General features: G+C 46.2%; 1 protein-coding gene across 3 annotated transcripts in view; it reads left to right on the top strand.

Annotated features, from left to right (window-relative positions):
- The window catches only part of MDN1 (midasin AAA ATPase 1), a 211,576-nt gene that overhangs the window by 47,076 nt on the left and 137,035 nt on the right, over positions 1-27,465 (top strand). For all 3 annotated transcript variants that reach the window (XM_053287391.1, XM_053287389.1, XM_053287388.1), the window contains exons 23-33: positions 692-843; positions 4,445-4,623; positions 12,766-12,974; positions 13,939-14,085; positions 15,160-15,301; positions 15,433-15,567; positions 15,678-15,816; positions 17,346-17,484; positions 17,576-17,706; positions 17,924-18,059; positions 18,894-19,023. In XM_053287391.1, the coding sequence (XP_053143366.1) occupies positions 692-843; positions 4,445-4,623; positions 12,766-12,974; positions 13,939-14,085; positions 15,160-15,301; positions 15,433-15,567; positions 15,678-15,816; positions 17,346-17,484; positions 17,576-17,706; positions 17,924-18,059; positions 18,894-19,023 (1,639 nt within the window). The remainder of the gene's footprint in view (positions 1-691; positions 844-4,444; positions 4,624-12,765; positions 12,975-13,938; positions 14,086-15,159; positions 15,302-15,432; positions 15,568-15,677; positions 15,817-17,345; positions 17,485-17,575; positions 17,707-17,923; positions 18,060-18,893; positions 19,024-27,465) is intronic.

Raw genomic sequence — 27,465 nt, 5'->3', positions numbered from 1 at the left:
AGCATGTATGACACTTAAGTCATTTGAATCATTTGGTTCATCCTGAAGACCATTGATGATTATATTTGTAGAATTATCTTTTGATTGTCTCTGTTTCACTGAAGCAATGAACTGGATTTTTGTACAGTTCTGTTGACCTTGTATTTATTTTGAACATAAAGTGCTGGGCATAAAGAACTAACTGAATGTGGGTGTATCTTGTGTGCATCAATAAACTAGTTAGGGTGGACTCTGCTGTTAGCTATACATTGCATATAACTTAAGCTTAAGGTTATCTATCAATCATTGGTGACTGAAATTGTGGTATTGCTGTGACGGCATTTTCACACACACTTGATGTATAAAATTTGCTGTAATTAGAGCAATGTGCACTTTCTAGAGAAACTGAGTTGCATCCATGTGTTGCTAGGTGATTTGTCCCATCAAATATGAAACATAGGAACTGTACATGTGTGCTTGTGAATTGAAAGTTTTTCTCATTCTGTACCAGAAGTACTGCAGCTTTTGTGCTTGCCTGGTGGCTTATATCATAACCCGGGTGTGATAATCTCCCATACTTCTCATGAGAGGGAAATACCCTACCCTGCTGTCTTATTAAATTGTGCCTGAGCAATGTTCTAGGAGCACTGTCTTTACAAACAATTAATTATTCTTGACTTGAACAGCATTTGTTTCTGTAATATTATTTTAGCCCTTACCAGAACCTAAAGGAGGAAAAACGATAAAGATTGAAGGATATTGGATTTCACTTGGTGATGAAGATCCCATTGTGGATGAGACTTATGTGCTCACACATTCGGTTAAACTTAATCTTGGAGATATTGTCAGAGTTGTATCTGCTGGGTATGTTAGACTTGAGTTTTACTCTTCTTCCGACTTGTTATTGTTAATACTGGGATGTTCTCTAATCTGTCCACTAAAAGGCACTTACTCTTACTTCTGTTACATAAAAATGGTTTTTCAAGTTGTTAGGAAAGCGTTTTGTTTGCTTTTGAGAGAGTATGTATGTACAGTCATCCCTCACCAACCATCGTTTTGAGTATTTGCGACTGTGAGTTTGTGGTCAGTCTTGCTTAATGCAACGTAAGTATACATGATTTCCCACTCCTCTTTGCCCCTAACCAGCATGAGGCTCACATCCAGGGCCCTCTTCTCCCCACCAAGCACCTATTCCCTCCTCTTCCCTCCCTTCCCTTTCAGGTGCACCCATCGCTCCGAACCTCTCATGGGCTTCCCTCCCTCACTGGTTTCCCTCTCGTGCCCTGCAACGGAGGGGAAGACTAAAAAATGACACATCATATCTCTGAAGCCAGAAAGCAGCAAAACAAATGGAAAAAGTTGTGGACATTAACAGGCTGATCCCCAGGACTTCAGAACCAAGGCACCCTTCCTGCACCCACATTTCACTTCCTTTCCCTCTGCCACCTCCCATGTTGGCTCAATTGCTTCTGCCTTTGTTCCAGGCAAGTGCAAATAAAGGCAAAAATGGCCTTTATTTGCACAGTTCCTCCACTCTCCCGCTCGTTCCCTTCCTCTGCACACAATTTCCTTCACTCTCCATTTCCCTCCGCTCTCCTTTCCTCATCCCCCACCCCGTCTGCACTCTCCATTTCCCTTGTCAACTGCCCCACCTCCACACAACATTTCCCTCGTTCCCTGCCCCGCCTCTGAATAACATTTCATCCATGCTCCATTTACCTCTTCCCCCGCCCTGCCTCCGCATACTATTTCCCTTGTCCACATCCCTCCTCTTCTCTCCTTCCCTCATCCCCTGCCCTCCCTCCAATCTGTTTCCCTCTGCATGACATTTCCCTCATTCCCCGCCCCTCTTCTGCTCGCCATTTCTCTCCACTCTCCATTTCCCTCTGCAGCCATTTCTCTTTGCATGCCAGTGGGTGCCTCTGGTCAAGGCGGGGCTTACAGCTTACATGGGGCAGCTCCCTGCCTGGACCTCTCACCTTCTCTTCTTTACAGCGTAGTATTGTAAGTTACTTCAAATTTTCCCCCACCTCTGTATTTGATGTGCATTTATTTATTTATTTATTTAAACAGATATAAATATTAACCCCAATTAAAACATCTTAAAAAACAATTAAACTATCATAACAATTAAAACACTGAAAACCTGGTTAGCATTAAGACTAATTAAAAACTTTGAAAGGCCAGGCCAAACAGATGGGTTTTAAGGGCTCTCTTGAAGGTCAGTAAGGAATTAAGATTACGAATTTCTGCTGGGAGTGCATTCCACATCCCGGGAGCAGCCACAAAAAAGGCCCGCCTCTGAGTCGCCACCAAACGAACCGGTGGTAACTGGAGATGGACTTCCTCGGATGACCTTAATGTGCGGTGGGGATCGTGTAAAAGAAGGCGCTTTCTAAGATATCTCGGACCCAAGCTGTTCAGGGCTTTAAAGGTAATAACCAGCACTATGTATTTTGCCCGGAAACATATGAGCAGCCAGTGCAATTGTTTCAAGCCAGTGCAATTGTTTCAAGGCATAATATGGTCTCTCCGGGTTGCCCCAGAGACCAATCTGGCTGCCGCATTCTGAATTAGCTGAAGTTTCCGGACTACGTACAAAGGCAGCCCCACGTAGAGCGCATTGCAATAGTCAAGCCGGGAGGTTACCAGCTGATGCACCACTGTTTTGAGGTCATCCTCTTTGAGGAATGGGCGCAGCTGTCGAATCAGCCGAAGCTGATAGAAAGCACTCCTGGCCATGGCCTCCACCTGAGATACCAGGGTGAGGCCTGGGTCCAGGAGTACTCCCAAGCTGCGCACCTGCTCCTTCTGGGGGGAATGTAACCCCATCCAGCACAGGAAGATCTAGGAACATAGGAAACTGCCATATACTGAGTCAGACCATTGGTCTATCTAGCTCAGTATTGTCTTCACAGACTGGCAGTGGCTTCTCCAAGGTTGCAGGCAGGAATCTCTCTCAGCCCTATCTTGGAGAAGCTAGGGAGGGAACTTGAAACCTTCTGCTCTTCCCAGAGCGGCTTCATCCCCTGAGGGGAATATCTTACAGTGCTCACACATCAAGTCTCCCATTCATATGCAACCAGGGCAGACCCTGCTTAGCTATGGGGACAAGTCATGCTTGAGCCCTACAATGAGCACCTCAGTCTTTCTTGGATTGAGCTTCAATTTGTTATTCCTCATCCAGCCCATTACTGCCTGTAGGCAGGCATTTAGAGAATGAGTGCCATTTCCTGAAGATGAAAGGGAGAAGTAGATTTGGGTGTCATCAGCATACTGATAACACCCAGCACCAAACCTCCTGATGACCTCACCCAGCAGTTTCATGTAGATGTTAAAAAGCATTGGTGACAGAATGGAGCCCAGAGGGACTCCGTATAACAGCTCCTGTTTTGAGGAGCAACTGTCACCAAGCTCCACCATCTGGAACCTACCCAAGAGATAGGAACGGAACCACTGCAAGGCAGTGCCCCCTATCCCCAACTCCCCCAGGCGATCCAGAAGGATACCATGGTTGATGGTATCGAACGCTGCCAAGAGATCCAGAAGAACCAGCAGACTCACACTCCCTCTGTTGATTCCCTGGTAAAGGTCATCTATCAGGCCGACCAAGGCTGTCTCAACCCCATAGCCAGCTCTAAAGCCAGTTTGAAATGGATCTAGATAATCAGTTTCCTCCAAGAAGTATTTCCTTGAATTTCCTTTTGGGACCGTGGTTCCCCTAACCCCCTCATTCCCATTTATTCCTATTGCTTACCAACTGTGAATTTGCCAACCACAAGGTTTTGTAAGAACACAACCCTCACGGTTGGAGAGGAATGACTGTATGATTTCTTGCATTCATGTACACCTTATTTTTATTAGTCATATAAATATTGCAAAGACCAAATATTAACTCAAACAGTACTGAAAACACACAAGCAAAAAATGTCTTGCCAGAAGCTCTCTTCCTTTGGAGGAATGGAGTGTTTGGAAATAAGCAGCCTAATATTTTTGTGGAATCTGGAGCTAATAAGCACTATTATAGGTCAATATGTATATCATCTCAACCATGTATTTTAATTTGTGAGCAATTCACCGGATGTGTAAATATGTATCTTCCCCACAAAACAGGTTATTCTCCACTACAATTCTATTTTTCGGTCTCCATGGTATACATCAGTATTTTTCTGTGGGGTGTATCTGTATATACATATGGATGTATTGAATATAAGAATGGAATTTACTAAAATTGCTTTTGAAACGTTCTCATTCTGACTGTTTGGTCAGAATTTGTTCTTCAAAAGTATTTTTCTAAAACCACAGTTATCACTCATTTGGCTAGATTGTGCCCTATATGATGGACAAAATTAATTACATTTAAGTAATTTTATTTCATTGGAAGAATGTTGATCATGTGGTGTTAATTTTCATTGTTGATCACTATAAAATGTTGCATCTAACTTTCTTGTCGGCCTATTTCTAGGACTTATCCTGTACTGATTCAAGGAAATACTTCAGTTGGCAAAACGAGTTTAATTCGCTGGCTGGCTGCTGCTAGTGGGAACCACTGTGTTCGAATTAACAATCATGAACACACCGACATCCAGGAGTATATTGGCTGTTACACATCAGATTCATCTGGAAAGCTGATATTTAAGGAAGGTAGGGTTATGCTTGCTGGGTAAACATCTCGTTGGTTTTTATCAAGAAACTCACCCCCAGCCCACGCTCACCAAGTTGTATGTGTAGCATTTACACAGTTGGTGTGCAAAACTGCTTATATCCACCCAGGCTAGTGCCCTTTTGCCTGTAGGACACTGGATAGGGATCTTGTAAGAAGTGTTGCAGTGCCTGAGTTTGAAGGATTTGAAGTGAGTGGAAGAAGAGCAGTGTGTGCTTGCAGAGATGGCCTTTATGAACTGCATCAAAATTCATGCCGTTTGAAACTTGATCGAAATGAAGGTGGCCAGTGTCATTAGTTAGACTGCTAACCTTATCTTTTAAGATCTAGATATGGGTGCACAAATAGCTCTACCCTTTGATGCAAATCACATAATGTCTTGATCTTTGAAGTGATCCATGTTCCATCACAACTTGGGTTCTGTGCAGTAAGCCCTGCGGAAGATTATCAGGCTCCAAGAGGCATTCTTTGGCTCCACCGAATCACACACATGGTACTTCCATTACTTTCGACGGGAAAGCACCTTTGTCCTCAGTTCCATCTCGACCGTCACTCTGCACAGTTTGGAAGGTTGTTGCTTTGTTGCCCCTCATTCTTCAATTGTGTTTCTCTGGTATCTGGATTTTTGGACCGGTTTTTTGGCTATTCTTCCTCTTGTTTCATTATCAGTTTGACTCTGCCTGGTTTTTTTTTTAACAAAACTACTCTATATCTTTCGTCTTCAACTTGTTCATTGTTTTCTCTGACATCAACGTGGTCTGTATATGGTTTTCTTCTAATCTTGGTGTGCCACTCCCCCTGATGGACTTTAAGAAAACATAGAAGAAGTGTCCTTCTTGTGGCTGTACCTATCCCTCCTCAGACAAGCACAATGAGTGCCTGCTTTGTCTTGGAGAAGGTCACAGCATAAAGGCCTGCGAGATCTGTCTGGCCTTCTCGCAACAGACGAAGAAGAGTCAGGAATTCCTTCTCCGTCTCCCTCGATATTGTCAGTGTCGACACTGGCAGGAGATCACCCCTTGGGCTAAAGGGCTGTGTCAAGTTCTTCTATTCCCCACCCTAAAAAGGACTGACTTCAAAAAGCCCTCTACTGCTACTGAGGACCTTCACCATCGCCGCTACAAAAAATGGAAGCAGGAATGTACTGGCTCACCATCTTCCAGCTCAAAGCGCTCTTGGCCCTCAATGTCTATTTCAGAATCTTCAACTTCAGCCAGATCTAAGCGCTCAAAACCTTCCCCAGCGTCAACTCAATCGACTTCGTCTTTCGTTAAACCTGGCTTGATATCAGCACAGCAGAAGCCAGCTTCCACTTTGACATCAACGATATCGCCTCACACATGATCTACAGCTCAAGGCAGGTAAGTGACGGATAGACCTTTGGCATAATCTACTTCTCAGTCTCCAATGTTGAGTCTGTTGGCACTAACACCTGTTGGAGTTCCCCAGGTGCCCTGGATCCTGGCTGTATCAGTGGTCTGCAGTGTTACTGCAACTCTTACTACCTACCATCCCCAGGACTGCCTTATGATTTCAAGAAATATAAGCTCTGGAAGCCCAGTAATTTAAAAGGGAATCTGACCTTTCCATCTAGCAAGACTCCTGAAACACAGCCAGCACTGCCACATTCCTCTCCTTTTTAAAAGACCTTAACTTCCCCATCTTCACCTGCCCTTGTGAAGCTATCCCAGCTGGCAGCTATTTATCCTCCATCAGCTCTGGAGTGCCCTCCTGCCGGACAATTTCTTAGCCTGTAGAAGATAAAGACAAAGACAAAGTCACTTCTGAGGGTGAATACAATTCAACCTTATCCTTGGCTGATGAGTCTGTTCTTACCGAGAATCTGTCTGACTGCTCGCCAGATGAGTCTGTAGCAAACCCTCCTTTGAGTTCTCCCACTGAAGAGGTCCATTCTTATACGGTCCAGATTTGCTGACATGGCAGTGGCATTGGGGCTCAAACTGTAAACTTCTAAACTGGAAATGGAAGATCTGGTTTACAGTTTTATGCTAATTCATCAGCAACTCAACCTGCTTCTCTCCCCATGAGGCTGGAACTAGTGAATTCTGCAAAGGTGGTCTGGGACAACCTCTTTGTCTTTTCTACTACTTCCAAAGGGACTTGAAAATCTTTATAGGGTTTAGGAGGACTCCTGTCCCTTTCTATTCAAGGACTCACCATCCAACTCTTTCGTGGTTGACTGTGTAGTTAGTTCAGAGTCTGCCAGGTTACACTCAGCCCTGGTATACAAAGAAGGGAATAAGCTGGACTCCATGGGATGGAAATTCTATTCCATGTCCTGTTTGGCTCTTAAAATTTTGAACTGTATGTCATGTATGGCCATATCACTTTTCAGTTTGGGACTCTCTCAAGGATGATCTTAAGGATGTTCCTGAAGCCTTTCATGAGAAATTCAAAGCAGCTATAAGCAAGTCAGCAAATATCCTGAGACAATCCCTGAGCACTGCAAAAGACCTTGCAGAAACAAAATCTACATAACATGAAGGAAAAGATAGAAACTCTCCCCTTTGGTGGTGATGGATTGTTCAATTCTCACATTGATGAAAAAATGGAGAAATTAAAACAATCCAAATATGTTGCTTGTGTACCCAACAACAGTCTTACTCCCAAAGATTCAAGAACTTTGTCCAGCAAAAGTACCACTACATGCCTGCCTATCGCAGCAATTTTAGGAAGGCTTCAAAATTTCACTTGGAAGCAAAAATAAATCCCTAAACAAAGACATCAACAAAGAGCTTGTTCTCAGGACCACTCTAAGCAGTCGGTTTGACAGCTCGGGCAAGGAAGTATCTCATCTATAAGCGCTCTCTCCTATTTGCCTTGCTTCCTATTCCCCAGAGTGGCATCATATAACATCCAATGCCTGGCGTCATATAACATCCAATGCCATTTTCACAACCAGCTATGATGTCGAATTTTCAAGCTGTCCCATTTACACGGGAATAAAATACACGCACTCAACTCATAATACTTGCAAATGATCCCATCGCTGCTTCAAAAGGGAGCTATAGAACCAGTCCCCTTGGAGCATCGGGGAAGGGACTTTTACTCGAGATACTTCCAGGTGCCCTAAAGAGACGAGGGTCTTCTCCCTATTCTGGATCTTCTTCACTTGAACAAATCAATAAAGACAAGGAAGTTCCGGGTGCTCTCCTGGCAGACCATTCTCCCAAACTTACAGGGGAGGAGTGGCTTGTGATACTGGACCTTGGTGACACTGGATGCCTATTTTCATAAAGTAATTCATCCCGAACACAGCAAGGTCCTAAAGTTTACAATGTGGCAGCAATGCTACCAATTCACTGTGCTGCCTGAAGGTATTTCAGGTGAGGAACAGACTGGTTTGAGAATGGGGCGTTCAACCATGGACCATGCCCTGGTATTATGCCATCTGATTGAGAAATACAACAACAAATCCAAGTTGTCCTTGTATGTGGCCTTTGTAGATTTTAAAGCAGACTTTGATTCAATCTCGATGATAAGCCTCTGGGGACAATTCAGGAACACTAATATCGATAGGCGATTACTTTTTCTTATTCGGAAACTTTATGAGAACACCAGTGTAAGAGTGTGATGTCACTCTCAAGATTCTCTTTCACATCTAATAACTACGAGCAAAGGAGATAAATAAGGGTGCATCTTGGCGCCCTCCCCGTTCAATCTTTACATAAATAACTTAGCCAGTAATCGCTCCGATCCAGTGCTACATTTTTTGAAGCACAGTATAGAAATCAAATCAATCAGTACATCCCCCAACTATTGCGGGAGCAGCTATCACAGTCTCACTGTATGTAGATGACACTGCCATCATTTCACGGACCCTGTGGGCCTTAGCCAGGAGCCTAAACACTCTCCTAATTATTGCAAGGGCAATCACCTGGTAATTAATTTTCAGAAATCCAAAGTGATGGTGTTTGCCAAGAGGCCCAAGAGACTTAATTGGTATATAGAAGGTCATTGTATAAAGCAGGTCAACAGTTTTAAATATGGAAAGCCCATGTGGTCTATGTTGCCCAACAGGCACAAAGGAGTGCATCAGCAATATTAAGATTCTTTTGCTCCAGAGGTGGAGAGGTTATCCCTGCAGCGCTAAAGCTATTTGCTGCTAAATCATCGGCCCAAATCTTATATGGCGCACAATTGGGCCCCAACCCTAATTATAGGCCATTGGAGATCATTCAATCTATGCTTATTAGCACAGTAATAAACTGGGCCCCTTGATGAATTTCCAACAGAGCGTTGAGGTTGGAAATGGGCCTACAGAGGGTGGAAACAAAAGCATGGATTTTAATCCTCAATTATTTAATCAATTTCTCCCCTCTGGGGCTGATCCCCCTAATGCTGGCCACTTGGACACAAGCACTATTGGGCAAATTGTCATCACTTGTCTTTTCTACTGAATATTTGTGATTATTAGATTACAAGCAAGCCAAGGAGGTCCTCAAACAGAGGATCTTGGACACTGAACACCAAAATGATTTAAGGTCCATTTCGGAGACCATTAGAGGTCACATTCATGAATTTAGCTGAGCACCTGCCAGCTACCTACTGTCACTTCTTCTACCGAGCCATCACAGGGTGTTTCTCAGAGCAAGATACGATGCCCTATTATCAACAGTTTTATCTGGAAGGTTTTTGAGAACTACTTTAGCCAGTTAGATTTGCCCTTGTGGGTCAGGTGAGTTTGAATCTGTCCACCATGTGCTGTTGTTTTGCTCTTTTTATGATGATAGTCGGCGTAATCTTATTTCTTTGACTTGGTCTCTGTGCTCAACATGATTGGGCTTTGTGCCTGTGCATAGACCTCGTCGGAGTTCTTTCAAGCTAGATCCTTCCAATGCTTTTGGTGGTAGCCCGTAAGAGCTCGGATCCTGAGCCCTCTTTGAACCGCAAGCTCCCTCCCTTGCCCAATCCACCGGCTCAAAAGAAAAAACGGAAGCAGCATGAATCCGACCGCCCTGAATCCGAAGAGCTGCCTGGGTCTGTGCCACTTGAATCCGGCCTTAAACCCAAAGAGCAGGGTGACTCTTGTTCCGAGCACGGCCCCGTATACAACTCAGAACCCCAGTTGGAACCTGAACTGGACTTAGCTGACTCGGCAGACTACTACGAAGCTGAGGCTCCTTTAATGGATGAGGATTTTGAATCTGAATACGAATGCTTACAACTGGCGTCTAGATACCAGGAGTCGAGTTTCCACCGCTTTTGGTACCCATGGGGTGCCCACCAATATTCAGTACCGAAACCTGACTACTGTCCCAGCCAATATTCTTGAGCCCTGGACTTATCTTCCCAGCTGCACCAGTGGGATTCAAGGCATAGGACTTGGGACTGATCTTGCTCCACCAACTGTTGCACTTTATCCTCCATCTCCACCTTCTTGATTCATCTCTCTTTTGCTACCTGCGGTGCCTCTGCAGAGCCATGTCGTGCATGCTCCACCACCCAAGCCCCTCCAGGACACTGACTGCCGAACCCGACCGGAACCGCCACGACTCCCTAGTCCTTCGATACCGATGGAGGAGGACTCCTCGGATTCACAGTCTGAGGATCCAGAGGCTGCCTCAGCCTGCCCTGATGTGGTGTCCCTTGGTTCCTCCCCGCAGAAACTCCTCGCTGAACTGCGCCCAAACTCCCCTTCTTAGGACTACAAATTGTTCATGGATTATGTTACGTGAATGGCAAAATCCCTGGGAGTTCAGATGTCCCAACAGGATAAAGAAGAACTGGACCCACTGTTCCACCTCATTGAGGCTGATACTCGTACGCCAGTCTCCTTGCCTCTTAATCTGTCTCTTATGAAAGTTACTAAATCCTTTTGGGATAAACCGACTTCCTTGCCTCAGTCTACAAGGAAATTGGAGAATTAAGTCCACTCCTTGGAGGAGTCAGAAGCTGCCTTCCTGAGGCGACACCCTATCCCAAACTCTGTGGTAGTCAAATCCTCCCTCTCCAAGCATTGTGGAGGCTCTGCTTCGGCTCCTGACAGAGAAGGCAAGAAACTTGACTCATATGGCAGGCGTTTATAGTCAGTTGCTACTTTGAACCTCCAGATAGCAACTTACCAGGCATACAACGCCAACTACAATCATTTTCTTTGGGAGCATATGGCCCCCTTCTTGGACCACCTTCCACCGGAACATAAGGACCCAGCCAAAGTTGTCTTAAAGGAGGCTGCACAGATCACTAAGCAGCACCTACACGCGGCACATCATGCCACTGAATGTGCTTCCAGGGTTTTGGCCACTTCAGTCGCCATATGTAGGCACGCCTGGCTCAGATCCTCTGGCCTGACTCCAGGGGCTTGCTCTCGCATCGAGGACATACCCTTTGAGGGAGAGGCGCTCTTTGGTGGCAAAACAGATGAGACATTACAAAAAGTTCAGCGCCTCCAGAACACAGCGTGTTCCATGAGCTATCAACCAGCGCCCTACTGTTCCTACCACACACCGCGTTGGCAGCAAACCCAACCTCAGTGCCCACAGAACCCTACACAGCAATCAGACTATTCCTTCCATCAGACCTGTTTTCAATCCTACAAGAAGCACTCCTGCTTTTCCACGTGTTGGAGGTTGGTGCCCTGGTCCCGAGCATCTCCTTCCCAGCAAAAGCAGCAATGACTTTCGGGCCCTTCCCAGGTGGGCACCAGACTCTCCCCATACCTCACGGCCTGGGAAAGTATTACTACGGACTCATGGGTCCTCACCATTGTGCGGATAGGCTATGCCATCGGGTTTTCCACTGCTCCTCCCTGCAACCCTCTGGTTCTCACTCCTCCCACACCAGCCCTCCTCTCTGAGGTGCAGACTCTACTTACCAAACAAGCAATAGAACCAGTTTTGAACCCAGACTCCTGGGGATTCCATTCCACCTACTTTACAGTACCAAAGCAGGACAGCACCCTGTGTCCCATCTTAGATCTGAGGGACTTACAAGCGGTTTCGGATGGTAACCATCCCGACCATCCTGGCCCTTCTTCGCAGAGGCAGTTGGTTTTTTTCCTTGATCTCCGCAACGCCTATTATCATGTCACGATTTGGCTACCGCACCATCATTACCTCCGATTCCTGGTGGCAGGGGAAATGTTTCAGTTTTGCGCACTGCCCTTCGGCCTTGCATCCACACCCAGAGTCTTTACCAAATGCACGGCCCCAGTCGTTGCCCACTTCCAACAGCAGGGGATCCAGGTTCCCCCCTACCTCGAAGATTGGCTTCTGGTGGCCAGCGACCCCTAGACTCTCGAATGTCATCTCTGTACTACAATTTCCCTTCTCACAGCATTGGGCCTACAAATCAACTTCGAGAAGTCCAAACTTGCCCCATCCAGATCCAGATCCTTGGGCTCCTCTTTGATTTCAAGTGCACCTCTTACTCTCAGACTGGAGGATATAGTCTATACTATCCCTCTCTGCCGTCCTGCTGTCCCATCTTTGTCAAACCACTCAGATCATACAGCTGATGCTGGGCTACATGGCGTCCACCACACACCTCTTGCCGTATCTTCACCTTCGGTCCAGGATGTTCCAGCAGTGGTTCCTGCAGACATTTGCTTCTCAACTAGACCCACCGTCACACCTGCTTCGGATCCCTTGATGAGTCCTATGTTCTATCCGGTCTACCCGGCCTCGTCCCGGCGGGTAGACTGGGCCTCCGGCGTCGGGGAGACGTTAAGCTCGTGCGCGTGTGCAAAAGGCTTGCCAGAGCCTTTTGCATTGCGGCGGGGCAAGGGGCAGCAGGGAGGTATCCTGCCGCCCCAATTCTTACAATAAATACGAGCGCTGGAGGGGGACAAGTGGCGGGAGGGGTAAGTAAACCCTCCCCACCCTTAAAGGAACCCCCTTCACCCAGACCGAACCGGCCAGGTCCGAACCGGTCCGGACGGTCCGGAGGCATCCCTAAAAAGCGTCTCTTGGAGCTTGATAATCTTCCACTGGGCTTACTGCGCAGGGGTAGAACCCAGGTTGTGAGTGACCATGGATCACCAGAAAGATTCCCTGTTACAGATAAGTAACCTGTTTTCTTCAAAGATTTTCCAATTTTGCTTCAATGCCAGATATACTCACACAAGCATATTCCTACTTCTTTTTGTAAATGTTTCACAGGTGTCCTCATTGATGCTATGCGAAAAGGCTACTGGATAATCCTAGATGAACTGAACTTGGCACCTACAGATGTTTTGGAGGCGCTAAACAGATTGTTAGATGACAACAGAGAGCTGTTCATCACAGAGACCCAAGAAACTGTCAAAGCTCACCCAAAATTCATGCTGTTTGCTACGCAGAATCCTCCAGGACTCTATGGAGGTAGAAAGGTTTGTAGATTCTAAAACAATCAGTTCCTTAGATCAAGCTTTCTTTCTTTTGATAGTTCTTGTGGCTCATGGCATACAGTTTTCTTGAACTGGTAAAAACAGCAACAATTATAGATGAACCTGGTGTCACAGGATGACCAGGAGAAATGTACGTCCATGCTTTTATCTTTTTGATGCTTTCAGTTTTTCATCATTGCAAAGATTGTATATCCCCAAAGAGGTAGATAAGCCCAGTGGCTGAAGCCTCGGAGAGAGATCTCCTTTTGTATTTGTCCTTCCCTTTTTGGACTGACTACTGTTTTGTATGCATGCTCTAGACTTCTTCACCCAGATCCAGATTGGGCCAGTTCAATTGGTACATCTACTGGTCTGTCCTAATTGCACGGGCAAGAAGTGTGGTTATGCACATTCCCCCCGCCAGCTTTGTTTTGCATTCTGTCTTGCTGTTGCTTAATTGCATGCTGGGGCAGGAAACGGCACCTAGACAGTTCATTTGAAGGACTTTAAAGGCATGGATGAAATACTGTCTGCACTTGAGGATGCCCCAAACCTCAGGGGCATATTGTGGGAGGCAGGCACAGAGGACTGCAGTTCATAATTATAGCCCCTCCTCCCCTTGTGTAAGAGGAATGTCTTATATTTGCCTGGTCTAGGTTCTGGATGCTACCCCGTGTGAATAACAGTGTGCACATAGAAATCAACAATTGTTTACACTGTACACAGATCTGTGTGTTCATTGAACTTAATGTGTGACTGGGACAAACAACATGGATGGAGTAATTAACAAAAGACGCAACTCTTGACAGTTACCTTTAAACTGCCCGTGACACCCACTCCCAACCCCACTTGACTGTGACAGAAACCCCTTTCTTCCTTGAGGCCACATCCTGCATGTTGTACATTATTGGTGTAAAAGGCTGGAATATGTTAGTGGTACATTTTAATGTGTTTGGGTTTTTTAAAGGTATTGTCCAGAGCCTTCAGGAATAGATTTGTGGAACTGCATTTTGATGAACTACCAAGTGCAGAACTAGAAACTATCCTGCACAAGCGATGCCAGCTTCCACCTTCCTACTGTAGTAAACTTGTTAAAGTCATGTTGGAGTTGCAGGTATGGATGATAGTCCTTAATAGTAAGTAAATAGCCACATAAATGAATGATTTGTATAGGGTGGCAAGTTGGATTCCAAGTATGCTTATGACTAGTAAGCCTTTGCTGATTTTTGTAGAAGATGGTTTGTAAAAAGAATAGTAAATCCTGTGTGAACCCTTTGATACCTATGGAAGGCAGCTTATTATAGCATGAACTGCACTTGTTGGGAGGGAGGGTGTGTGCTAAGAATGGTGAGTGCAGGTGAAGACCGTATTAGGTTTTTAGGCTGGAATCTATGAAGAAGAAAACTGGGTTTGCGGAGTCCTGGAGCCCCAACTTCCTCAGACAGGAAAAGAAGTGGTAAGGGAGAGGGAGGTAGGGGCATGTTAGTGTAAGTGAAGCAGTACAGGAACTAGTGATCAGTGAAATTTTGTGGTTAGGGTGTCAGTGGAAGAACTGGTACGTGTTTGGTAGGGGCTATGCTTTCATAAACCTTGGGGGACTTGTGTATTACTTCCAATACCAAAACATCTTGGCTGCTTTTGGAATAGCCTTTTTAGCCTGCCACCTTAGTTTCTAAAGTGAGTAGCTTCTTACAATGCTACAGAGGGGTGTCCTTGGTGTGAGAGGATATTGGTTTGTCATTCAAGGAATGGATTCCTTTTAAAGGACTCCCTCTTTCTCTGAATGATGTGATAAGGCCCTCATTCTCTGTGATGGAAGGAAATGTTAGCTTGGGATTGGGATGCTGCTATCCCTAAAGGCCTCATCCACAAACCCCTCTGACTCTTTCAAGTTCCTCTAGGTCCGCTCCTTTGACTGCAAGGGAACAAGCTTGTTCCTTGCAGGCCTGCACTCATTGCATTGAGCACACAATTGTGACTCCAGGTATTGCTGAACTTCATAGTATCTCCCTTGGATACTTGCCAGGATCTTGTTAGGCCCAGTAACATGGGCGAAGGTTGGGCCAAAAACTGATAGTGGGTCTATTGGGGAATCATGGTGAGAACAGGGAGCTATCACGAGGGTGGAGATTTATTCTGGATACTGTGTTGGGCAAAAAATGTACTTATTGTGTGTCTGTTAATCTAGTCTTATCGCAGAGGTTCATCAGTGTTTGCAGGCAAGCATGGCTTCATTACTCTCCGGGACCTCTTTCGCTGGGCTGAAAGGTACCGATTAGCTGAACAGACAGAGAATGACTATGATTGGCTTCAGCATTTGGCCAATGATGGTGAGATTTCACTACTGTATTCAGTTGGTTCTGTCACTGTGCATGAGTGAACTGTTTTACATTCTCTCTCTCTCCATAGATAGATAGATAGATAGATAGCATATATCTGAATAATTGTCTCTTTGTTCCAGGATTTATGCTTTTGGCAGGAAGAGTCAGAAAACAAGAAGAGGTGGATATTATTCAGACAGTCATTGAAAAACACTTTAAAAGGAAATTGCATCCCCACAGTCTCTTCTCAGAAGAAAGTGTCAAGAAGCAAATTGGTAGGTTTGTAAAAACTGGCTAAATGAGAAATGTTTATACTTGGTTAAAGCTAATCAATCTGCTGACTTCATATTTCATGTGTGTGACCCCCCACTCCACTTTGAATCAGCTAAAGCATCTACATGGAAGTCTGTAATGGATGACAAGTTCAGTCATGTTGTGTGGACTCAAGGGATGAGGAGGCTTGCAGTTCTAGCAGGACGAGCGTTAGAATTTGGTGAACCCATACTTCTGGTTGGAGACACAGGGTAACTGATTTCTTGTTGTTCTGCCTTCATTAACTGCATATTTTCTGTAATGCTGGGTCCAAGAGGAAGCCCAAACGTTTTGAATTAATTAGGATAGATAGAGCAGCAGATTCCAGAGCATGCAGACAAGGATGCGGGTGGTGTGTACCTCTTCTCTCTGTGCGAAACCCAGTCTGTTCCTACCATTCCTATATCCATTGATAAGTCAGGAGGGACACTGACTGCCGTGTTTTGATCTTCCTCCCTTTTTGTTGCTGTTGATGAGAAAGGAGGGGAAAGCGGGATCCCGGCCTGATGGGCATGGCTCATGGCAGAGTCTGCTTTACCCATTTTTAAAAATTATTAAAATATTAACATATTTTTATACCACCCAAAACTCACGCGTCTGGGCGGTTCACAACAAAGCCATTGCCATTGGAACATGTGAAGCATTGAATTAAACTTAGCAGTCATGGAATAAGAGGACAGATTCATGTGTGGATCAGTTACTGGTTGAAGGACAGGAAACAGAGCAGGAATAAATGGACAGTTTTCACAAGGGAGGGAGGGAGGGTGTGGGGTCCTCCAGGGATTGGTACTGGGACCAGTGCTCTTTAACTTGTTCATAAACGACCTAGAATTTGGGGTGACCAGCGAAGTGGCCAAATTTGCAGATGACACTAAACTATTTAGGATAGTGAAATCCACAACGGATTGAGTGGGTGACAAAATGGCAAATGCGGTTCAATGTAAGCAAGTGTAAAGTGATGCACATTGGGACAAAAAACACCAACTTCACATATACGCTGATGGGATCTGAGCTGTCGGTGACTGACAAGGAGAGAAATCTTGGGGTTGTAGTGGAGAGCTCATTGAAAGTGTCATCTCAGTGCACGACGGGGGGTGGGGGGAGTTTTCCCTTTCACAACACTAGAACCAGGGGCCCCATGAAACCGAAGGTCGGGAAATTTAGGACCGACAAGAGGAAGTACTTTTTCACCCAGCGCATAATTAATCTGTGGAATTCTTTGCCATGGGATGTGGTGATGGCCACCAGCTTGGATGGCTTTAAAAGGGGCTTAGACAGATTCATGGAGGACAGGTCTATCAGTGGCTACTAGTCTGGTGGCTGTGGGCCACCTCCAGCCTCAGAGGCTCAATGCCTCTCAATGCCAGGTGCAGGGGAGCAACAACAGGACAGAGGGCATACACATATCTCTTGCCTGTGGGCTCCCCAGAGGCATCTGGTGGGCCACTGTGTGAAACAGGATGCTGAACTATATGGGCCTTGTACCTGATGCAGCAGGGCTGTTCTTATGTTCTTAATTGTGCATCTTATTTGTGGAGAAGTCCAGATGAAAGCCCCACCCCACCCCACCAATCCTACAAGTTGTGGATTTTGCTCCAGATGAGGTGTTTGGGTCCCACTAAGCAAGTTGCAGAAGAGCTAGCATATTAACATTTGCTTTACTGTAACGTCGGGGACTTGCCGAATTAGTTTGTCTAACCAAATGTTTTAAACTGGCTCCACCAACTTCTGTTGTACACAGGTGTGGCAAAACTACTGTTTGTCAGATTTTTGCAGCCTTAGCTGGTCAGAAATTGCATTCTGTGAACTGCCACCTACACATGGAGACATCTGACTTCTTGGGCGGGCTGCGACCGGTAAGGCAACGATCAAAAGACAAGGTCAGTTGGCAGTATATAATATATAAAACTGAGAGCTTTACAAAATCTAGGAAAGGTATATGCTCAGCCTTTTCTCTTTTCTTTTAAATAGGAGGCGTTTGACAGTTCTAAACTGTTTGAATGGCATGATGGTTCGCTTGTTCTAGCAATGAGAGAAGATGGGTTTTTTCTCATGGATGAGATTTCATTAGCAGATGATTCTGTTCTGGAAAGACTTAATAGGTATGCACTTGAACACTGAGGAATTTGATCTGCAGTGTAAGTCACAAATCTAAATTAGATTAATCTTAACTTCTAGCTTCATTTGATTTTCGGGCTTAACCAGTTTCTTTTTAAACACTAGAGTTTGATAGCTTCTAATTGTTAGGGTAACTCTGGCCCATCTCTGATGAATGCATAAGCTTAACCAGAAGAAATTCTGAGATTATTTTTCTTTTAGTGTTCTTGAAACTGAAAAGACATTGGTGTTAGCAGAAAAAGGGAGTGAGGACAATGAAGTAGAACTGCTGACTGCTGGAGAAAAGTTTCGCATTTTGGCCACAATGAATCCTGGTGGTGACTTTGGGAAGAAAGAGGTAACTTTTTAAAATACTGTTGTTCTCTGACAAATGTTTGTTGTTTGTGATCCATGAATGCTCCGACACTTGGGGGAAATAACTCGTTCAGTCAGTTCATAGGAGGCATAGAATAGGTCTGCAGCTCTATCCAGTGAAAGAGGATTACCTCATGGCCGTGTAGGGTTGTGTATAGGGTTGTCTTTATGTAAGCAGGGGAAAGAGAAGGTGGGAATCTCCCCTATTGCTAGGGATGAAGTTTTCGGCTGGGGTTGGCAATCTTGGCCAACCCCAGGCATAAACTCTGGCTGGGGATGATGGGAGTTGTAGATCAACAGCTGGAGGGCCAGGTTTGTTTAAAAATTGTGGCTTTTCTGCACAAGAGGATAAGCCAAAGCTCTCCTGAGAATGGTGGATGTTGAGGAATTTGAACCAACCATGAATCCGTTGCACTGATCAAATCAGCAGACGCTTCCATTAAAAACTGCTTATACCTGAGCAGTATAATATGGGATGCAGTTAACTCACATAAGATCATCCATTCTCTTCAGTAAAATGGGGTGGGGGGGGAGTGAGTTAAAGCTTTTCATTTTGAGAAAGGCAAGGGGGTGAGGACACATGAGTATGTTGGTTTATTCAACTTTTTATTAAAAGTTATTTGCAGAAGTGACAACTGATTATTGGAACTAAATGTGTTATCCCCCCCCCCCACAATCATGCTCTTTCAGGTTTTTAAATCTGTTAAATCTCATAAAGCTTCCTAATAGTAAGCTGGCTTGTTAGATCTTAGATGTACCTCTGAGCAGTAGCTGTGATAAGTTGACATTAACTGTAGTTCTGTTTTCTGGCCTGCAGCTATCACCTGCCCTGCGCAATAGATTTACAGAAATATGGTGCCCACAAAGTAACAACCATGAGGATTTGGTACAGATTGTAAGGCATAATCTTCATCCAGGCCTCTGCCTGTCCAGAATAAACCACAAAGGTAAATTGCATGAGTTTAGAAATGCATTACTTTCTTTAAAGGAAAAGCTTAACTCTGGAAATGGAAAGCTGTTGATTAGCTTTAGAGAGTGCAATACAAATAATAGATGCAGTGCTGCTAGTGCACTGGAGATTGTATTCTCTCTCCTGTTTTCATGAACTATTTGTTTAATTTGTTGTAGTTCCTCATTACTACAGAAGAATAGTAATAGAAGAATAGCCTGTCCTAAGTAACCAGCTGGGAAGGGAATGACAAGAAAGAAAGGGGCAAAAGGTGGCAGCAGACGTTGGGGTTGGGTCTCTGCCAGCGGGAAGGAAAAGATTCAAGATATTCTGCAGGGCTTCACCTTCACTGTGAAATGTCATTCACTGCAACTGCTGGTACAACAAAAGGGAAATATATATTAGTAGTAATGTCTGAATGGACCCACACTGATCTGGGTGTGTTGACTCAAATACCTTGAAGCATGGATACTTACCAGCAGTATTTGATGCTTGATACAGACGGAGTCTGTAGGGTAGCTGGCAACTTGGATTGCACATCCTCCTGGTGGCATATATGGTCCTTGGATCAAAGCTGTCATCTAGGGCAGATGGCTCCTACCAACCAGCCTGACCTGGCAGAAGGTATTGTTTTGGGGAGTTCTAGTAAAGAGTCTCGCAACCAGTCGATCATTTAATTTAGATAATTACTTGCTCCCAACAACCTTGCTCCCCTTAATCAGGGGGCTAAGAAGTTCTTTTAATGCTCTAGTTGTGAAGTTATTTGTCTAGTCCAGGATAAAAAAGCAGGAAAAGTTGTGTTTTTCTGCTGCTTATTTGTCCTGGTCTGCAGCCAAGGATACCCACACCTTGGCAAGAAGAGAGTGTGCCACTCCAGTCTCTGTAGCTTTCACTTGACTTGAACTTGCATACCTACACACATTTTGTGTGTGTTAAAGAGCAGTGTAGTCTTTAAACTGCCTCTCAGTTCCCCTCCTCTCTCTTGTGGTGGTAAACTGAACTGATTGCACCTTTGACCAGCTGCTTTGGCATTGGGGCTGATATGCTGACTCAAGATGAGGATTGTTGGGGATTCCAGAGGACATTCTCCTTTGCATGGTTTAAGTTAGTCCCGAGTTAATTCTAGTGATTGAAAACTTTGCTGTGATTCGGTTTCTCTTTTCCTGCACTGCGAGCTATCCCTTCTGGATGACATCTACGCTTTAAAGATCTCTGTCTGCCACAGGGAAAAGGTGGAATCCCATTTACCAAACCATTGATGCATTGCTGTTCTTCCTAGTATATAACACAATTTTTCTGAAGCCTTAAAAAAAAAAAAGCAAGCAAGAAAGGAGATTTAAGTCAAAGAGATTTCATAAAAGAAAACCTCTTCCAACCTAGTGAAAGTGCTTTACCACTGAAGATCCTGTAGCCTGTTCAGAGTACCTAAGGTTGCTTTGGCGATAACGTGCTGCCTAACAGAGAGACTACATATTTGTCCCTTGAAACTCAGTGGGGTTTTCTCATAAGAGAGAGACCTTCTGTTCTTGCACTTCAAAAAACTGAGTTGGTCCTGACTATAAGAAATAGTTTGGTACTCTGAATGTACTGACCCTAGTTCTTCCTTTTGAGGCACAAAGTATTCCTGTGGAGAAATCAAATAGCACAATTGAATTGTGCTATTTCTGCTACCTATTTGCAATTTTTGTGTCTGCCATATGCATTGGAATAGTATCATTGGATTTCTCCATTTAAGACTTCAGTTCAGTACATTTACCTGAAAATAAGTCCTGTAGAATTCAGGGGGACTTATTTTTTTAGTAAATGCTCCCAGGATTGGACTGCACATTCCTAATAATGTGCTCAGTAAACCTAAATTATAGGGTGTGTTAATGCAAAATTGATTTAGTTTTTGTTAAGCCTTTTGTCAGAGCCCAGATAATTATTACAAATGGAAGATTTTTTAACTCCTTGTACATAGGAAAAAGTTATGGACAAAGATTTAGTGACAGAGACAGGGTGCACCATGAACTACAAAAGTTGCATCCTCTGATCACCAGAAACCCATTTAAATGCATTGTAAGCCATTAGCAAATAAGACACACAAGTTCCCAGTCTCTTTCTTTAGAACTAGCCAACCCCACACAGAGCATCTGTGCGGTGCTTTGGGGCCAGCTGTTTCCCCCTTTCTCTTCCTCCTGCCCCAGTCTCTCCTTTCTTCCCCTTCCCTCCGCCCCGTGCTCTCCAGCCCTCCTCCCCTCCTGTTCCTCCCTCCACACAGAGCCTCGGCAAGCGGCCAAGAAGGGCGCTGCCATATCCATTTTTTCTCCCTCCCGTCCCCCTGCCGCGGCTTTTCTCTTGCCCGCCTGCCGCTGCTGCCTCCCCCCCCCCCCCCCGCCCATTGCCCACCGCCGCCTTTCTCTCCCCTCGCCGCTGCATTTCTCTCCCCCACTTCTCCGCCCAGCTGGCTGGCCACCGCCAGCACTTTCTTGCCCCTCTCCTCCTCACTCCACCGGAACTCTCGCAGTGTGTCCCGAGAGTTCCACTGCCAAATCCTGGACACGCACCGGTTAAGAGAATTAATTATATAGATAGATAATAAGAGGCAGGCACTTGATTCACTCACTCATTCAGACTCTCTTGGTTGCATACACATACAGTTTCCCCCAAATACAAACTTGGAGTGTAAGGATTCTGCAAGGCATATCCCATTATTAAGAGACCTTGTCATAATGTAACAAACTCAATTCTCCAGATTTGGGCGGGAACCCCGCCACCAGCCACTATATGCGGCTGCACCACTCCACATCCCTTCATCTTCATTGTCCCCCTTTCAGTAGACGTTGTGGAATCTTCGGCTCAGCAATGTTTCTTGTTGTTTTTTCTCCTGTTTTCATGCCTGTTGTTGTTTTTCTTTAACGCAGTAGCGTTTTTTTCTTGGCATTTTTATTTTTATCTGTCTGTCTCTGTCTCTCTCTCTCTCTCTTTCTCTCTCTCTCTCTCTCTCTCACGCACACACACACACACACACACACACAGCCTTCTTTGTGGCTCCAATCCCGGCCGGGACAGGGTTTTGTGGCCGACTGGCCAAATGTTTTCTATGCCGGGCACAAAGAAATGCATTCACTGTGGATCTAAGATCCCTCCCCCGATACTCATACCAAGTGTCTGAGGGAATCCCAATGTGGGATTCCCTGCCTGAGGGAATCCCACCTTGTCGAAACCTGTATTCATTGCCAGAGGTTTACGAAGCAGGCTTGAAAGAAGTCTTCTCACTTGTGCGCTGCCCTGTGGGACTTGGCCCTCCGTTCTTCAGAGGCCTTGTCATTGAAGCAATCGTTTAAAATGGCTTCTTTGATGCAATCAGAACACTCGGACTCCGCTCCTCTGGCACCAGAACTCACGATCTCAGTACCGGTATCGTTGATGCCTGCTTCGGACCTATCCATGGTTTCGGCCTCTTCTGTCCTGCTGGAGGACTTGTCCAAGCAAACTTTAAATTCGGTACCGGACCTACCAGCTGAAGAAGCCGAAGCTAGTTCTGTATCTGCCAGCAGGGCAACACCTTCTGCCTGTCCCTCAAAAGAAGAAACCCCCACCAGACTCTTCTTTGGAGGTTCCGCTGCTTAAGAAGCCAAAATTGGCATCTTCGGGGCATGGCATGGTAGTTTTTGACCAGGCACTTGGGCATCGGAGGGCACGTTGGGACTCGGAGGAGTGCTCCTTTGATTACAGATACGGCAGAGATTGGGATCGACGTGGACCTTCATACGCTGATCGATACTGTGTCTCTATGCAAGGTTCCACGTAGGTAGAGGACGAACCATCTTCCTATGGAGATTGGAGCCGGGATGCCGTCGTTTATAGACAGTATCCCTCTGATTATCATTCTGACTATGGGAAGCCTCAGTACGGATCTCGGTACCGAGAGGGTTCTTCTTATGGAAATGCCGGGACTATCTGTGATTGGCATGAGGCCCCTTCACATTTGGAAGGGAGGCCTTGCTCTCCTCGACAAGTCCTTCAGGACTGCGCTAGTGGGTGCGGATCGTCTTTGGAAGTTCTAGTTCAGCCTTTGGTGCCTCAACCTGCCTCGGTACCATCTCAGATGGGTCGGTACCGGAACCATTGGGAAACCATACAGAGCTCCCAGCTGTACCCCTGGACTTGGCCCCGGATCCGGTTGCACCTGCTGAGGTGGAAAGTGAAAGTGAACCTGGCTCTCCTGACTTGGACGTAGTCTCCCTGGGTTCGTCCCCTTTGGACAATCAATCAGACTCTAAACCCGTTTCTCTGTCGGAGGATATGAAGCAATACTCGGCCTGTGTAGCACGCATGGCCTCGGCTCTTGGTGTGAGCCTTGATACACAACAAAAATGGGAATTGGACCCTTTATTTGGTCTCATTGATGTTGAGGCTAAGGTAATGGCCTCTCTGCCACTTAACACTGCCTTATTGGGAGTCATGCGTGGGCATTGGAAGAAGCCAGCAACTCTTTTGCAACCCAACAGGCGTTTGGAGAACTTATATAGGGTGACGATGCAGGAGGATATGACCTTCTTGAAGAATCATCCTACGTTTAATTCCATTGTGATGGAGGCATCCCTGCAGAAGTCTAAAGGTCACAGTCACTCTGTGCCGGGTGATAAGGAGGGCAGGAAGTTGGACTCCTTTGGGAGGAGACTCTACTTGGCGTCAGCTTTAATTTGCGGGTTGCCAGCTACCAGGCCTATAACTCCAGGTATAACCATTTTTTTGTGGGGAAAGGTGGCCCACTTTTGGATCTCCTTCACCAGGATAAGCGTGATCCGGCGAAGGCCTTCCTGTAAGAACTTTACTCAGCCAGACACTCTGTGGAGTGCGCAGCAAAGGTGATGGCCATGTCCGTGGCTCTCAGGAGGCATGCCTGGCTGCGTTCCTCCAGGCTGACCTACAAGGCCCATGCCAGAATTGTAGATCTCCCCTTCAAAGGTTCCAGCTTCCTTGTGAAACAGACTAATGACACCTTACAGAATGTGCAAAAGCCGAGGAGTACAGCAAAATATGTCCTACTCTTCCTCTGCACCGAAGCTGCAGAGGCAATCAAGGTGGTCCCCTTACCGACAGACTAAAGCCCCTTCTCAGCAACAATCCTCATTGGAGCGTTCCTTTCGGGTTAACAAGTTCCAACCCCAATACAGTTCCAGGTTCCAGCCCAGTAAGCCTGCCTTTCAGAACCAGAAAGCAAATATCTTTCAGGAAAAGCAATGACTATTGGGCCTTTCAGACCCGCCTGGCTCCTTTTACGGTGAATTGGGACAAGATGACTGTGGATCAGTCAGTCCTCACAGTCATACGCATGGTTATGCCCTTGAGTTTCACCAGACACCACCGTTGTCCAGGGTCATGACTACTCCGTCGACCCCAGAGTTGGATCAGGAGGTCTCTGCTCTCTTCTTGAAGGATGTGATCGAGAGGGTTGCCAATGTGACGAGCCCCGGTTTCTATTTCTGTACAGCAGTCAACGCACTATATTGGACCTCAGAGGCCTATACAAACACCTTGTTTACAAGCATTTCCGGATCTTGTTGGTACCGACTATTTTGGCCCTGTTGGAAAAGGACATGTGGATGGTCTCCTTGGACCCGAGAGACATGTGCTATCATATCTCCATATGCCCTCAACATCGCCGTTTCCTGCGTTTTCAGATAGGGGGCATCGCCTTTCAGTTCAAGGCCTTACCGTTTGGCCTGACGACAGCCCCGAGCATCGTTACAAAATGTCTGGCCCCTGTGATGGCGTTTCTACAAGAGAAAGGGATACAAATTCTGGCATATCTGGATGATTGGCTCATCCTAGCAGGTTCGAAGCAGGTTGCTTTGCACTCTTTCAACACAGTCATAGATACTCTGCAGAGCCTGGGCTTGCAGATCAACTTCGAGAAGTCCAAGCTGGATCCTGTCTGCAGGAGGCAATTTATAAGGCTAATCTTCGACACCAGCTTGGAGAAAGTCTTCCTCCCGGAGACCTGCATAAAGACACTTGTATGGCTGGTCTCCGCTTTCCTGGCTGGAGAGCCACAGACCATGCACTCGGTGCAGCGCCTGTTAGGCCATATGGCTGCCACCATGTACGTGCTTCCACATGCGCGCCTTTGGATGCACATCATTGGGAGGAGGTCCCTGGATGTGTTCGAACCCCTTCGGAACTCTGCTCAGTTGGAGCACATGCCTCCTCAGCTGGTGCGGGAAGCCGCAGCTTGGTGGGCCGAGCCTCATCATTTGGCTCTCCCTTCCAGGTCTCTCCTCCACTCTGGGTGATTGCAATCAACGTGTCACATCTAGGATGGGGTACTCATTTGGGCAATTATCGCCTGAGCAGCCATTGGACATCGACAGAGAGGGGTCGGCACATCAACTACTTGGAACTGTTGGCCACATTCCATGCCCTAAGGGGCTTTTAACCCATAATTGCGGGTTGTTCGGTGACAATTCAAACTGACAATACAACGGGGAAAACCTGTATAAGTTGGCAGGGAGGCACGACTTCCAGGAGCCTCCTGTTTCTTTCAGTCGACCTGTGACATTGGTGTGTAGCACATGCGGTGGTGCCTCATGCAGTCTACATCCAAGGGAACCTGAATGTCCAGGTGGACACTCTGAGCAGACTGAAAATGGTTTCCCACAAGTGGACCTTGGACCCAGGTATACTCCAGGACATATTCACAATGTGGAGTGCTCTGGTTCTGTATGTCTTTGCATCTTGGGACAATGCTCAGTGTGCCCTCTATTGTTCCAGGGTAGGGGAAGGGGAGGGTTCTCTGGATGATGCTTTCGTCCTGTCCTGGAAAGGCCCCTTCCTTTGTCTGTCCGCCGTTCCCCCTCATACCAAAGGTTCTTCGCAAACTGAGGGAGGACCACTTCAGGGCCATCCTGATAACCCCTTGGTTTTCCAGGAGGCCTTGGTTTGTGGCTCTGAGGCGGCTGGCAGTGACTTGGATGTGCCTTCCCACTCTCCCCTACCTGCTGTTGCAGGAGAAGGGCCGGGTGCTCCATCCGGACACCCAGTCCCTACTCCAGATTGCCTGGAAGATCCTACTGACTTCCCGGTGAGACTCAGGGACATTTTGCTGGTGGCAAGAAAGCCCTTGACGAGAAAGTCGTATGGACATAAACGGGCTTGTTTCTGTACATTTGCTACACAAAATGGGTTTGATGTTCTTAATCCATCTGTTCAAAATGTTTGTACCTACCTGTTATCTTTGAAATAATCTAGTTTGAAGCTCTCCTCTCTCAGAGTACATTTGGCAGCCAGCATTTGCCCGCCTCTTGGGTTTCCTGGTTCAAGGACCCACTGGTAAGGAGTTTTCTGAAGGGTTTATCGCATGTTTTACCGGATGACCCTGTTATGTCACCGGCTTGGGATTTTTCAGTGGTTCTGGCTGTTTTGATGCAACCGCTCTTTGAGCCTTTGGCTTCAATTGATCCTCGTCTCCTGACGTGGAAGGTTGCCTTCTTAGTGGCAATCACCTCCGCTAGGAGGGTGAGTGAACTGCAGGCCCTAAGGGTTGATCTACCGTACCTGCAGTTTCATAAAGATAAGGTTGTGCTCTGACCGGATGTTGAATTCCTTCCAAAGGCAGTTTCTACCTTTCATCGCTCCTTACCACTTACCTTTCCTGTATTTTTTCAAAACCCTTCATCTGATGCATAACGTAGGTTGCACTGTTTGGATGTTCGAAGGGCATTGTCCTTCTATGTTCAGAGGTCGGCAGAGTGGAGGAAGACTCCTTCTGTGTTTGTTCTGTATGATGGGCCTCGCAAAGGCTTGCAAGTTTCTGCTCAGTCCCTGTCTAGGTGGATTGTTTCTGCTATTGAACTTTGTTACAATTTGGCACATAAACATTTGCCTGCAACCGTTAAGGCACACTCAGTTCGGTCCATGGCGACTTCTGTTGCCTTTGATCGTGTGGTCCCTTTGGACACTATTTGTCAAGCAGCTACTTGGGCTTTGCCCCATTACTTTATTCGTCATTATGCCATTGATGCCAGGGCACGGAATGATGCTAGGTTTGGCAGGACTGTCCTGCAGTCTATTTTTAGTTGATGTACCTCATTTCTTTGAAATAAATACTTCTTGCAGAGTGCATCCTTATTTCCGTTTGTTCCCTCCTCCTTCGGTGCTAGCTTGTTATGCGCCCATCTCTATATTTAATTCTCCTGGGTGTGCCTTGGAATGTGCGTCCTGGTGCCCAGCTGATTGGCTGAGGCACACCCAGGAGGATTGGTCGCTATGGCAGTGGTGGGCCCGGTCGCGGAGGCAAGCAGCGGCAGCGGGAGGCAAGGCCCAGGAGGGGGAAAAGAAAGTGGGGGGAGGGGCAGACATGGTGGTGGGGAGGAGAGGCGACTGGGCCTGGCATGGGCCATCTGTGGTCAGGAAGCTGAGACGGGCCAAAGGTGGGGGGAAGAGGTAACCACCG

Source organism: Hemicordylus capensis, chromosome 1, assembly GCF_027244095.1.
Source record: "Hemicordylus capensis ecotype Gifberg chromosome 1, rHemCap1.1.pri, whole genome shotgun sequence".
NCBI lineage: Eukaryota > Metazoa > Chordata > Lepidosauria > Squamata > Cordylidae > Hemicordylus > Hemicordylus capensis.
The sequence above is the reverse complement of the archived record's forward strand: the minus strand, read 5'-3'. Positions and strand labels throughout refer to the sequence as shown.